General features: G+C 39.2%; 1 protein-coding gene and 1 long non-coding RNA gene across 2 annotated transcripts in view; one reads left to right on the top strand and one right to left on the bottom strand.

The window, feature by feature from the left end:
- Nucleotides 1–438: 438 nt before the first annotated feature.
- LOC103120560 (testis associated actin remodelling kinase 2) overlaps nucleotides 439–15380 on the top strand; it is a gene marked incomplete at its 5' end in the record, with an annotated part of 35287 nt that continues 20345 nt past the window's right edge. Inside the window, 2 exons of the mRNA XM_060184785.1 lie at nucleotides 439–509; nucleotides 13896–14042. Of these exons, the coding sequence (XP_060040768.1) occupies nucleotides 439–509; nucleotides 13896–14042 (218 nt within the window). The remainder of the gene's footprint in view (nucleotides 510–13895; nucleotides 14043–15380) is intronic.
- LOC132536645 (uncharacterized) lies at nucleotides 2001–8083 on the bottom strand. Its single transcript, XR_009548133.1, has 3 exons — nucleotides 7741–8083; nucleotides 3231–3739; nucleotides 2001–2932 (listed from the first exon to the last, which is right to left on the bottom strand). It is a non-coding gene; the product is annotated as an uncharacterized LOC132536645 (long non-coding RNA).

Here is a 15380-nt window from a genome sequence, read left to right as displayed (position 1 = left end):
TTTAAGCCCCCTGGTCTCCACCTGCAGTGGGGAAGCCTCACAAGTGGTGAAGCAGACCTGGAGGTCTCTACCCCTCCCTATCTCTCCTTCCCTATCTCCCCCTTCTCTCTTGATTTCTGTCTCTCTCCAATAAATAAATAAAACATTTAATTAAATAGCATTTGCATAACTATTATGCTATCTCCCCTGCCTGTGATTGACTTCTAACTTCATACCCTCATGGTCAGAAAAATACTTTTTATGATTTTGATATTCACATACTTATTAAGGCTATCTTTGTGTCCCAGCATATGGCCTGTCCTTGAAAATGTTCTGTGTACACCTGAGAAGAATGTGTATTCATTTCTTTTGGGATAGTATGTTCTGTATGTATAATCTTAAGTTTATCTTGTCTATAATTTCATTTAAGGACACTATTGTTGATTTTTCTGTCCCCAGGATCTATCTCTTGCTTTGAGTGGTGTGTTAAGATCTACTATTATTATTTTGCTGTCAACTTCTCTCTCGAGGTCAGTCACCACTTGTTTTATATATTTAGGCGTCCCATATTGGGAGTGTATATATTGATGATTATGTCTTCTTGTTGAGTTGAACCTCTGACCAATATGTAATGCCCAGCTCTGTCTCTTACTACTTTCTTTTGCCTGAAAGTTTGTTTTATCTTACAGCAGAATAATGGTTCCTGCCTTTTTCCTGCATTATTGGCTCAGAACATCTGTTCCAGCTTGTCACTTTGAGCTTCTGCTTGTCTTTCTGTCTTTCTGATTTGTGTTTGCTAGAGACATAGAATAGATGTCCATTCAGTCACTCTGAATCTTCTGATTGGTAAACTTAAGCCATTCACATTTAGGGTGATATTGATATATGTGGTTTATTTATAGGTATTCTGGTGTCTGTTTTGAGGTTATCTTCTTATTGATTTCTTTTCCTGCTTGCTTGTATTTGTCACTTTCTGTGGATAGTTTTCTATAATAGCCTCATCTACTGCATTTATGCTTCTTATGGGTCTCTGTTCTATATTTTGTTCATGAGTGTTTTGTTTAACTTAGAATGTCTACAGCAGCATTTTTTTTAGGTTGGTCTTGATTTATCAACATTTGATTTTATCACCTTGTCCATTTTGTCCTCCTCTTCCCTCTTTGTTCTTTCCTGTTACTGTTGTTTGTGTTCCTTGCTCTGTTCTACCACTGGTCACCTTGCTTAGAGTTGGAATTCCTTTGTTTGTTTTCATGTGAAACTCTTTTCTAGCAATTCTTACAAGGAAGTGTATGTTAGACTAGACCTGATTATGCAGAATATTTTTTAAATTTTTATTTATTTATTCCCTTTTGTTGCCCTTGTTATATGTAGAATCTTTTAGGCCATGGTAAAAATTTTGGATTTTATTTCAAATACAGGAATAAGTCATTGAGATATTTTTGGATAGGAGAATAATATGATACACTACTTTTTTCCCCCTTTATTTGATAGCACAGAGAGAATTTGAGAGGGGAGAGGAGATAGAGAGGGAGAGAGACACATGCAGTATTTGTTTCATTGCTTGTGAAGCTTCCCACTCCCCCATTGGTGGGGATTGGGAGCTTATATCTGGTTCTTGCCTATGCTAATATGTGCACCTAACCAGGTATTCCACCACCTGGCCCCTGATACATTGCATTTTTAGGTAGCACTTTTGCTTCTCTGTGGAGAATAGACTGTATTGGGCCAAAAGTTGGGGCCAGGAGACTTGCAAAGAAAAACTTTATTGAAGATTGGGTGAAAGGTAACTGAAGCTGGGGTGGTATGAACATGCTTGAAGATCTTTTTGGAAATAGAAGCAAAAGATCTTGGTAGTGACTTTAATAAGGAGAGAGTGAGGAGTCAGTTAATGATGCTTAGTTTCTAGATAGGTGGTAATGACCTTTATGAGAATGAAAAACTTAGCATAGCTGGAATACTTTGCCCCACCCTAAGCAGTTTGTATATTGCCCAGAAAAACATTTTGTTTTTGTAAATATTAATCAATTTATTTACTTCGAAAACTCACTTTATTGAGGAAGTATTGATACAGAATAATTGTTGTCACAGTGATAGTTTCACATCTCCCCAATATTTATTTTTATGAGAGAAGGAAAGAGAGAGAGAGAGGTGGTATGGCTGAGACAGGCAGACAGACAGAGACATCAGATCACTGCTGACCTCTAGCATATGGTGGTGCTGGAATTAAACCTAGCACTCTGGGGCCTTAAGCATGTAAGTCCTGTGTGCTACCACTGTACTATCTCCTCAACCACTGGGAAATGTTTGAAGAGCATACCATTATAATCAGTATAGTCTCTTCACTTTAGAAGACCAGACCAGTCTTAATCTGAACCTTTAAAAGATAATACGGGGCTGGGGAGAAGCATAATGATTATGCAGAAAGCCTCTTAAGATATGAAAGGTCCTAGGTTCAGTCGCCAGCACCACCATTAAGTCAGAACTGAGTTAGTACTCTGGTAATATTAAATAAATAAATAAATAAACAAACAAACAAACAAACAAACAGTATGCCACTGTATCTTTAGGTACTTTCCTTAGATAATTTTTTGTCTTAGTTTTGAAGACCACGTTTGCTAGTGAGATAGAATAGAGCCCTATGTGTAAACAGAAAGCTTGAAACAATTATAAATTAATTCAACAAATATTTATTAGGGAACTACTCTTCCAGTTGCTGATGTAGGTAGGCCTGGCATCAAAGCTATTCCCAATGAACTCATGAAATGTGTCAGGATCTTCTGGATTTCAGAAGTCAGTGCTATGGTCAGTCCTTGTTTTTCCTTTCTCCTCCTCTTCCTCTCTACCCCTACTTTTCCACTTGTACTTTATTTATGTATTTATATTTTTTATTTTTATATTACAGAATTACATGTCAACAGGGGTTTGAATCCACACCATTCCCACCACCAGAGTTCTGAATCATCACTCTCGCGCAAAGCACAAGGACCGGCATAAGGATTCCGGTTCGAACCCCGACTCCCCACCTGCAGGGGAGTTGCTTCACAGGCGGTGAAGCAGGTCTGCAGGTGTCTATCTTTCTCTCCTCCTCTCTGTCTTCCCCTCCTCTCTCCATTTCTCTCTGTCCTATCCAACAACAACAACAACAATAATAGCTACAACAATAAAACAACAAGGGCAACAAAAGGGAATAAATAAATTAAATAAATATTTAAAAAAATTAAAAAATATATTTAAAAAAACCAAAAAAAAACCTGAATCATCACTCTCCCCACTGCAATCCACCGCAGTTCCCCTAAGGTTGTAGACATGGGCCAACCATCATCTCTACAACTATCTGTCCACATTTTTACATAATTATGCCCCCCCCCTTTCTGATTCAATCCTCTCTTCAAGCCACTCATGACAACATAACTACCTCCATGTGTCCCTCTCCTTTTCCTTCTCTCTCTCTGGGTGCTGATGGAGCTGGAGTGCAGAGCCCTCTTATCTTCATCCTATCACTTCTCCCCTGCTGGGAATATAGATCAAGGTTGTTTTTGGGGAGCAGAAGGTAGGAGTTCTGGCTTCTGTAATTGCTTCTCCGCTGAACAGGGGCATCAACAGTTCGATCTATACCCCCAGCTTGTTTCTATCTTTCCTTAATGGACCAGAGCTCTGGAGATGCGAGGGTCCAGGATACATTGGAGAGGTCGTCTGCCCAGAGAGGTTGGGATGGAGTCATGGTAGCATCTGCAACTTGGTGTCTGGAAAGTGGCATGACCTAAGTTGAGACAAGATGGTTAATGAACGGGAACCAAAAAGCAGGATCAGAGCAGATGAGATTAGGGATTTTAGGATAGAAGAAAGCTAGAAAACCATTTTAGATATGTTCCTGGGGGCACACAACTATGGTAGTTTTGCTTGAGTTTGGTAGCTAGCTTGAAATTGCATAAGAATATTGTCTGAGAGAATGGTATAAGACTAGAGAAAAAGAGCTAGAAAGTTGGATTGGGGCAGAGAGTTGCTCCAATTCTTGGAAAAAAAAAATCTTTCACTTTATCTCTCTCACCTTCTCCACTTCCTCCTCTTCCTTTTCAGCTTAATTTTTTAAATTAAATCACTTTATTAGGGGGAAATGATGATTTATATAACTGTTGTCACATATGTAATTTCTTATCTCTCCATGATAGTTGTCAGCAAACCGCACCCATCACCAGCATATCATCTTCCTCTACCACAGGGCTCTTCACTTTCCATATATACCACTCCTACTAGTCAGTCCTTTGTCTTAACAGTTCAGCAAAAATTTTTATAATTTAACTTCCCCCTAAGCCTTCTGAGTGATAGCATGTCCAGGGATGCTGCTTTGCTTGAGTTGAGAGTTGGCCTTAGATCAGTATTAGCTACTTCCCAGTGAGTCCCTCAGAGGAAAGACAGTTTTGAACAAGTTAAGATATATTTGGACTTAACTTCATTCAAGTTTAACCATCTGGTTTTTCTCATTTACTCTCATTAGAGAGGTCGGCACATCATTCTGACACTGGAGATGGTCTGAAACCTAAGAAGTAAAGGCTCTGCCTTTTTCCTTGAGGATGGAGACACTTGTATCTCTATCAGTCGTCAATCTGTTTCTTTACAACAGAACCAGAACTGTCCTCTGTACTCATACCTTCCTATGATAAATCCAAGTAGTCTTTGGGAAATGAAGGTGAGGGTGTGAGAGTATTTAGTTATTTACCTGACCCTTACTTTTTTTTTTTTTTTCCCTCCAGGGTTATGGCTGGGGCTTAGTGCCAGCACTATGAATCCACTGCTCCTGGTGCCCCCTCCCATTTTATTGAATAAGACAGAGAGAATTTGAGAGATGAGGAGAGAGAAAGACAGACACCTGCAGACCTGCTTCACCACTTGTGAAGAATCCCCCTTGCAGGTGGGGAGCCAGGGACTCAAACCTGGGTCCATGTGTGGGTTGCTGTGCTTAGAACCATGTTTGCTTAAGTGGGTGTGCCACACTGCCTGTCCCTCTGGCCCTCAGCCTTCAAAAGAGGTTACTGCCTGTACTTGGAGTGACTCTTTGGCTGGGGAACTATCTTCCACATAGAAAAGCAGGATCCTGTCCCTTCCTTTCTATCTCTCTGCCTACCTGATCTACCTTTAGAAGACACCATTTGAACTAACAGCTTTTGTTAACTTTTGCTTTTGCTTGATTTCTTCCTTATCTAGAGGCAAAATAGCATGCTAATGTTGGCAAAGGAGAAAAGAAGAAGTGATTGATTCATTTAAGGACAGATTCCTTTGTTATGTTACCTTAATGAGAAACTTAAACTCCTTTAGTTGCCATTTTCATTTGTCCACTGTCAGGCCCCCTACTTCTCATATCTTGTGCAGAGGAAGGATACACTGTCTTCTTTAATAGATTGCTTTATTCACTGGTGAGCCAAACCATCAGGTTAATGTCAGAGAGTCCCATCGGGAGCTGTAAAGTGTGAGGTTGTAGTAGATATGAGATAGCAAGCTGTAAGGAAGAATGCTTTTAAACTTGGCTCCAGTAGCCAGGTCACTGGTAGACTTATTAAGGAATTTGAGTTAGGAACACAAATTGGGTGGAGTGTTTAGGAGCCCTGGCCTGATACTAAATCATGTCTAAATCTAGTTGCTAGAGAGTTTCATGGACTAGAGTGCTATTATGGGCATAGAAAAGTGGGCCAGTGAGCAAAGGTAGAATCAAAAGGATTTAGCAACTGAGGCTAGACAATGAGAACTAAGAACAAAGGAAAAGAACAAAGGTGAGTGGTCCGGTAGGTGGCACAGTGGATAGGGCATCCGACTCTCAAGCATGAGGTCAAGCATCCGACTCTCAAGCATGAGTTCAGTTCCCGGCAGCACATGTACCAGAGTGATGTCTGGTTCTTTCTCTCTCTCCTCCTATCTTTCTCATTAATAAATAAATAAAATCTTTAAAAAAAAAAAAAAAAGAACAAAGGTGATGCAGAGATTTAAAACTGAGTTGTTTAGAGAAACAATGGGAAGAGCTCCTAGAATGTCGTGTAAGTCAGAAACCATAATGCCACATCAGCGGCTTCTCAGACCTCTGTTCTTTAGAGCAGCTGTCTACAGAAGAGAGCCTGGGCCCTGACCTATTTTTCACTGTAGCCTAACAATGCCATTGTGCTGGCCACTGTATGTTTGTTGGTTGGCTCCAAACACAAAGGCTAGCAGACATCCCATCCTACTGGCTTGGATTAAAGAAAAGAAAGCTTTGTTACTGCCATGGGTAATTCCAGGACAGGCATCCCAAGAGCGCCCTGTGGGAGGTTTGTGCTCTAAAGGATCATCCTGTTCTCGGCTCAAGGTTCAACAGTCACTACAAGCATATATTCATACATTTGCCAAGGCCTGAGTTTGCCACAGTTCAGCCTCCACTTCAGGAGGCCCATTAGGGCCTGCCTGGCTGAGTCAGTAATGAACTGACTCATGAAAGACAGAGAACCCAAAATATGTTTGTTGGCTATTGTTTCACTTCCTCTGCTTTCATATATGCTTATATACCACTCTGAATATACTTTCTCCTCATTATCATTTAGCTAGTTATTTTATCTAAACCCAGATCCAGTCTTTCGTTTTATAAGCATTTCCTCATGCCCTACTCCACACTTGTGTCACTTTGATCCCTATACATATTTCTGTTATTCAACCTACTGTATTACAATCTTGAAGGCAGGGACCAGATCTTTCTCAATTTTGTAATCCAGTATCCAGTGAAGTGTACACTACATTGCTAAATGAACAAGTGAATGATTAAATACAATTAAATAAATGAAGGCAAGATTTAAGTTCCTTCTTTTAATTGGGGCCCTTCTAATCAGCCACTATTATAATTTAAAATTCAGTAGCCTATAGATATTGATACCATGCAAAACAAATATTCAGTACTATGGTATGCCCTCTTAATAGACTCCTCAAAGTGATAAAAACCCAGACCCCCTAAACTCTTGACTACCTTTTCAATTTAGATATAATTCTGAAGTGTTGCAAATTCCTCAGGTAGTCAGTCAGTCAGTCTGTTTTCATACCCAAAATATTTACCTCTACCAAAAGAGGCTGGTGATATTATTTACACACACGTATCCCCCAATGAATTTATTTAAGGTATAAAAATGATTAATTCATGGAGATGAGTTATATATCCACATTTACTATGTGCCAGCCATGCTTCTGATCATGGGGCAAGGGGAGGTGTGACTTAGTGTTGATGTACATGGGCAGGTTCTTTCTCTCGAGGAGAATAGTATTCAGTAAACATTTGTAGAATAGTATTCAGTAAACATTTGTAGAATAGTATTCAGTAAACATTTGTAGAATAGTATTCAGTAAACATTTGTAGAAGTTACTTGAACTGGTATTACTGAGTAGAGAACTGAGTATCCGTGTATCTGCCCCTTTGGAGATTTTTTTGAAAAGGCTTATGATGTCTTGCATAAAAGTTTTGTTTATTTATAATACATACTTCATAAGTTCCTTCTAGGGACAGAGTCTATATTTTTTTAATGAAACTAGCAAACATAGATGAAATGACAGAAACTCTACTACTTTACTAGTCTGTGGAGAGGCAGGTTTTGGTATAGGTTTAGTTAGAAATTTACTGAGAACTGAAGCACACATATTTGACTGGCTGATAGTATGATTCTCTGAACTTGAAAGCTTAAAAGAATGAGAATAAAATGCAAACATTTCCTATTAGGTTATTTAAATGCATTGCCTGGGTTGGAAGATATAACTCACCTGATTGAATGCATGCCTTCTTGATATCCTGGGTTTAAACACTAGCATCATGTTGAAGTACTACAGAGAAGTCCACCAGTTGTGAGACAGTGTTTTGGTATCTCCTCATCTCTGCTGTCTCTTTTTCCCCACACTAGAATTAAAAAGCTGGCCTAGGAGCATATTGTGCATATGCAAGGCCACAGTGCCACATTATGTGTATTGCCAGTACTTTCAATTGTTTTGTAGGGCTGCCCAAGGGAGTGGTCTCCAAGAAACTGAGAGCAAAGTTGTTAACTACATCCCAGAAAGCTGAATGTGCTGTTGCAGTTCTAGCCTCTGCTTCTGCCAGAGGGGTTTGTTCAGATGACACATCAGCTGTGTCTGTATGTTGGGAAGTGAATGTTCCCAATAATGGGCACACAGAGTATGTAGCAACTTAGAAATCTTCCTTGTTGGCAGATCTCAAACTTCCTTTCCTCATATATGCAAAGGTCTTGAGATATTGAGAAGTTGTGGTTTTGAGTGCTTACATACTTATTAGCCAGTGTATTTACTAAAAGAAGAGAAGAGAAATAAGTTAAAACAATAAGCTTCATCTGGCTTCCCTTTCTAGTCCTGGTTGATTCTTTTCCCATTTTGCGTGGGAAAGCCAATGTAACTCCTTTCCTTGTCATTCCTTTCCTTCTCTGCTTTCTAATTTGGTGTGTGGATTTCACAGGCCTTCAGATACATTACTGACCAGAGCAAATACACATTTCTCTGAACCAGAGTCCTGTCATAGCCTGGCCTACAGAGAATGCACATTTAGGCTTTTCATCATAGGTTTCTCCTTTCTGCCTGGTCCTTAGTTGGGAAACCTAAGTGGCTCCTGAAGTCAGGCTTTTTTTTCTTTTCTTTCTTTCTTTTTTGTCTCCAGGGTTCACTGGAGCTTAGTCCCAGCACTACATATCCACTGTTCCTGGAGGCTATTTTTTCCTTTTGTTGCCCTTGTTGTTTATCATTGTTGTTATTATTGCTGTCGTTGCTGTTGGATAGGACAGAGAGAAATGGAGAGAGGAGGGGAAGACAGAGGGCGAGTGAAATATAGACACCTGCAGACCTGCTTCCCCACTTGTGAAGTGACCTTCCTGCAGGTGGGGAGCTGGGAGCTCGAACTGGGATCCTTACACCAGTCGGTGAGCTTTGTGTCATGTGCACTTAACCCACTGTGCTACTGCCTGGCCCCGGAAGTCAGGCTTTCAATATGATCGTGTCGATATGCCACCAAAACAAACCACTACCTCTTCCTTTTTTCTTTCTTTCTTTCTTTTTTTTTTTACTTTCAGAGATAAAGAAGTCTGCCTGTATGACTGGATTCTAGCTTTACTGTAGTTTGCAGTTTTCAAACTCTTATTTTTAGTAAACTGGCACCTCAAGTATAAATATTGGGTAGATTAAATCAGTGAAATCACTGTGCTAATGTCATTATGCTTTTTTTTTTAAATTTCCAAAGATGGATTATTAAGCAGGATGAAGTAAATTGACAAGTTTCTCTTTTGAGAAATTAGATATATTGCATTATCTCTTTACCTTGCCAAACTGGAGCTGCCTTACTCAAGGCTTTGAAGTGCTGCATGGTGCTGCCCCCAACTGGTTAATTTTGGTGTTTATGTTACCCTAGCAGAAAATCTCAAATAGGTACTTTTTTTTTCCCCTAGATACTTTCATATTTGTACTAGATTCCTGTGATAATGTTGTGAGTTACATGAACCATGGATTATCTTGCCTACTTTAAAAAATATTTATTAAGGAGAGAGAACCAGAGGATCACTTGGCACATGCAATATCAGGGATTAAATTTAGGTTCTCATTCTTCAGAGTCCAGTGCTTCTTCCAGTGCACGACCTACCAGGCTGCTGTCATGCCTACCTTATAGATGAGAAGACTGCTGGATTAGCTGACCTGTCCAAAGTTAAATGACTATCCCATTAGGCTCTCTAGTGTTTTATAAATTCAATATCTCCCCACACCTATGGACATTTAACTTTGGCAAAGGTGCCCAGACTATTAAATGGGAAAAGGAGAGTCTCTTCAACAAATGGTGTTGGAAAAATTGGGTTGAAACATGCAGAAGAATGAAGCCGAACCACTATATTTCACCAAATGCAAAAGTAAATTCCAAATAGATCAAAGACTTGAATGTTAGACTAGAAACTATTAAATACTTAGAGGAAAATATTTGGAGGTAGGAATAGATAGCATAATGGTTATGCAGAGACTTTCATGCTTGAGGCTCCAAAGTCCCAGGTTCAATCCCCCACATCACCATAAACCAGAGCTGAGAAGTGCTCTAGCAAAAAAAAAAAAAAAAAAAGGTCTTTGTGGTCTGGGAGGTGACACAGTTGATAAAGCACTGGACTCTCAAACATGAGATCCTGAGTTTGATCACCAGAGTGATGTCTGGTTCTTTCTCTTTCCCTCTCCACCTATCTTTCTCATAAATTAATTAATTAAAAAATAAAATATTTAAAAAATATTGGCAGAACCCTTCCATCTAAATTTAAAGGCATCTTCAATGATACAAATCCAATTACAAAGGAGGCTAAAAAAAAAAAAAAAACAATAGGACTACATCAAAGATTCTGCACAGCAAAAGATACCACCACCCAAAGAGACCTCTTACAGAATGAGAGATCTTTATATGCTATACATCAGACAAGAGGCTAATAACCAAAATATATAAAGAGCTCATCAAACTCAGGAACAAAAAAGCAAATGACCCTATTCAAAAATGAGGAGAGGGTACGAACTTAGAATATTCACCAAAGAAGAGTCCAAAAGGACAACAAACATATGAAAAAATGCTCCAAATCACTGATTGTCAGAAAAATGCAAAGAAAGACAACAATGAGATACCACTTCACTCCTGTGAGAATGTCATATATCAGAAAAGGTAGCAGCAACAAATGCTGGAGAGGTTGTGGGGACAAAGGAACCATCCTGCACTGCTTATGGGAATGTAAATTGGTTTAACCCCTGGGGAGAGCAGTCTGGAGAACCCTATGAAGGCTAGCCATTGACCTTCCCTATGACCCTGCAATTCCTTTCCTGGGGATATATCCTAAGGAACCAAACACACCCATCCAAAAAGATTTGTGTATACCTATGTTCATAGCAGCACAATTTGTAATAGCCAAAACCTGGAAGCAACCAGGTGACCAACAACAGATGAGTAGCTGAGTAAGATGTGGTGCATATATATAAACAATGGAGTACTACTCAGCTATTAAAAATGGTGAATTTACCTTCTTCATCCCATCCTGGATGGAGCTTGAAGAAATCATGTTAAGTGAGATAAGTCAGAAAGAGAAGGATGAATATGGGATGATCTCATTCAAAGACAGAAGTTGAAAAACAATAATAGATGAGAAAAACACAAAGCAGAACTTGGACTATATTTGGTATATTGCACCAAACTAAGAGACTTTGGGATGGGGAAGGGATCAGGTTCAGATCCTGGAACATGATGGCAGAAGAGGAACTAGTGGGGGTTGAATTGTTATGTGGAAAACTGGGAAATGTTATGCATATACAAACTATTACATTTTATTGTTGACTGTAAACCATTAATCCCCCAATAAAGAAATTTTTTAAAAAGATCTTCATTTATTCCCCCCACAAAAATTTAGTATTTCTGCACACACACACACACACCAGCAAGTGTTAAAAGCCTAATTTTACTTTGTGTGATTAATTGGGTGCACCACCTCCAGGCCCCCATAAAGCCTAATTTTAGACCTATAGGAATTCGCTCCTTTTCTTCCCTTGGGTTGAGAAAGTTCATTAACCTAGCCGGCAGGCATTTTTGAGCTTATGTTTTGCTTATGAGACTCTGACTCTGATGCTTTGGTTTCTAACTCTCCACAGTAATGTAGTGTAAACAGCATGGACTCTGGAACCAGACTACTCAAGTTTGAACCCGGACTCTGCTGCTTAATAATTGGGTGGCATCAGCAAGTTGTTTAACCTCTAAATGCCCTTTGTAAAATGAAAACAACAGCTCTCTTCCTTGATTATGTACAAATTAAATGAGATACTGTATATAAAATTCTTAATGTCTGGCACAGAGTAAGCATTATATAAATAGATGAATATTAGCTGTCAACATCATAAGTATTCTGTATTGTCTATTTGCTTTTAAAAAAGACAAAAACCTTTCTCATGAGTATGTAGGAATGACAGATTACTTGAAAAAAATCCACCTCCATGTAATTTCTCTATAGCCTTATCACTTACTCCTACTTCCGTTAGGTCTTACCAGGTCTTTACCATTTAACTGAGATGGTCTGCCTACAGTTACAGTGACTCCTAGTTGCAAATTCAGTGAACACTTCTCACATGCGTCTTTCTTGATCTGTAGCATTTGATACTCTTGGTCACTTTCTCTTTAGCATGCTTTCTTTTGTGGTGTCAGGATGGCTGAGCAGTCTAAGGCGCTGCATTCAGAATGTTTTCCTCCTTCCATGATAACTTTCTTATTTGGGATTCAGTTGATTTCTCATCTTACATGTTAAATACTGAACAATTTCATATATTTCTTGGCATCAGTGACTGTTTCAGTTCAGTGTATCTGTTTCTTAGATACTACTCTTTGACTCAAACTTTAATCCTAAACTTTTTTTGCCACCAGGGTTATCACTGGGTTCTATGCTTGCCTGAATCTTTCTTTTTGATAAAAGGAGAGAGTGAGAGAAGACAAACAGAAGACACACACAGAGGGAGAGACTGATACAGGGGAAGATACCTGCAGCATTACTACTCATGAAGCTCCCCCCAGCCCCCTGCTGGTGGGGACTGGGGACTTGAACCTGGGTCCTTGTATATGGTAATATTGAGGTCTACTGGGGGCTTCACTTCTTGGTCCCTGTTCCTAAACTTTCAACTCCCTAAAGAACAACTTTGGTTACCCCATAAACACTTAAATGCAATGAACTTTCAACATCACCTCTTTTAAAAACCTGACCTCTGTTCTGAATATTTAATAGCAGCGTCTAGGATCACCCTGGAGTTTTTACTTGCCCTTCTCCATCGTCATCACCTGCCATCTAAATACATCTTGAAGAAATAGTGTGCTGTTCTAATGTCTCCACCATTGTGTTGACTCAGGCACCCTTCTTTTGCCAGGATTATTGCAATAATCTTCTAACCTATTTTCACCGCTTTTCTCCACTCTAATCCATTCGAAATACTATTGTGAAAATAATCTTTTCTTCAGAAACCAGATATGATTATGTTGCTCCTGTGCTTAAAATATATCTTTTGTTCTACTATAGATAGAATGAAATGTCTTATGTCTTGATATAAGATAACAGGGATACAATAACACACTGTTCCCACCCCCAGAGTTCTGAGTCCCCATTTCCTCCACTGGAAACTGCATTAGTTCTCCCAAGATCACAGATATGTGTTCTATTATTTCTCTATCTATCTATCTATCTATCTACCCATTAAAAGTTTTTTAAAGTATTTATTTATTCATGAGAAAGATAAGAGGATAGAGATAAAGAACCAGACATCACTCTGGTACATGTGCTGCCGAGGATTGAACTCAGCACCTCATGCTTGAGAGCCCAATGCTTTATCCACTGTGCCACTTCCTGGACCACATATACCCTTTTTTTTTTCCTATGGTCTCGCCTTCTCTTCCTTTCTAAGTCACACATACTACTTCTGAGTGTTCTTTCTTTCTTTTTTTCCTTCTTCCTTCCTTTTTTCTTTCCCCTTTTCTTTCTCCAGGTCCTGATGGAATTAGAGTTCAGAGACCTCTGGTTATCGTCCCCTAACATTTTTTTCCCCAGACTTATTTCTATTGTGAAATTTTCTCTGAAAAGACTCTGAGTTATTTAATGACTTGATCCTTTTGCAGAATGTTATGTGGCTGTACATAACTATATTTTATTATTAACAAATGATACTTGATTATATCTCTTAGTAGGTTATAACTTCCTGAAAGAAGTTATCTTTGGATATATCACCTAACATAATGCCAGGATGCAGAATAAAATCTCAATGACAAAACAAACAAATAAAAAAAAAAACCTCAGTCTATCTTTTGGGATTTCCTCTTTAGTGATTTCACCACCAGCTTATGCATTCCTGTCAAGTGACATCTGGGTATTCCTTCTGTTTTGCAGTATATTAACTCTGGAAACCTGGAACAATTGCTAGATAGTGACCTGCATTTACCCTGGACTGTAAGAGTGAAACTGGCCTATGACATAGCAGGAGGCCTCAGCTACCTTCATTTCAAAGGCATTTTTCATCGGGACCTCACATCCAAGGTATGAAGACTTTATGTGTGTGTGTGCGTGCGCGCACGTGTGTATGTGTGTGTGTGTGTGTCTAGAGCCTTAAGCATGCACAATTTTACCTCTCCAAGCCATATTTTTAAAATTCATGTAGAGTAAGAGGGAGGAAGAGATCATAGCTTCAGAACTTCATCTAGTGTCACAGCATTCACTGTTCATGGGGTCTCAAAATTGAGTGACTCACATGGCAATGCAGGTATCTTCCCTGGTAAACCATCTCTCCAACCCTCAAGACTGTTTTCACAACTCTTTGAGATGCTGCTTTATATTACTAAGAAGATTATATTAAGATGCCATTCATTAAAGAACTTTGAAATGGACTAGGGACTAGGGCCTGGGGAGATAGCATAATGGTTATGCAAAATATTTCCTTACCTGAGAGTTTCCTCTCAGGTTTAGTCCCCAGCACCACCATAAGGCAGAGCTGAGCAATGCTCTGGTTAAAGAAAAGAAAAAAAAAAAAAAGGGAGAGAGTAGATATCTTAGCTAGTAAAATGTAGGACTTGCATGTATGAGGTTCTGGATTCCATTGCAGGCACCACGTGAATTTGAGTGTTTTGGATTTTCTCTCTCTCATATGAAATTAAAATAATAATATTTAATTTTTGTATTACCATTACTTTTGAACAAAATATTACTCAGTTCTGGGTTATGTCAGTTTTGGCTTATGGTGGTGCAGGGGATTGAACCTGAGATCTCAAGAGCTTCAGGCCTAAGAGTCTTGTTTGTATAACCATTATGCTATCTCCCTGGCCCCCTAAAATAAGTATTTTCTTAAATTTTTAAAATAATTTTATTTATTTATTTATTATTGGATAGAGACAGAGGAATTGAGAAGGAAAGGGAAGATAGGGAAAGAGACAGAGAGACACCTGCAGCCCTACTTCACCACTCATGAAGCTTTCCCCCTGTGTGCAGTAATGTGCATGCTTAATCAGATGCACCACCATCTGGCCACCCTAAAATAAATCTTTTTTTAAAATTTAATTTAATTAATTAATTTTTTTATTTAAGAAAGGATTAATTAACAAAACCATAGGCTAGGAGGGGTACAACTCCACACAATTCCCACCACCCAATCTCCATATCCCACCCCCTCCCCAATATCTTTCCCATTCTCTATCCCTCTGGGAGCATGGACCCAGTGTCATTGTGGGTTGTAGAAGGTAGAAGGTCTGGCTTCTGTAATTGCTTCCCCGCTGAACATGGGCGTTGACTGGTCGGTCCATACTCCCAGTCTGCCTCTCTCTCTCCCTAGTAGGGTGGGTCTCTGGGGAAGTGGAGCTCCAGGACACATTGGTGGGGTCTTCA

This window comes from Erinaceus europaeus, unplaced genomic scaffold (genome assembly GCF_950295315.1).
Source record: "Erinaceus europaeus unplaced genomic scaffold, mEriEur2.1 scaffold_275, whole genome shotgun sequence".
In the NCBI taxonomy this organism is placed as follows: domain Eukaryota; kingdom Metazoa; phylum Chordata; class Mammalia; order Eulipotyphla; family Erinaceidae; genus Erinaceus; species Erinaceus europaeus.
This window is presented reverse-complemented; position numbering and strand designations above follow the sequence as displayed.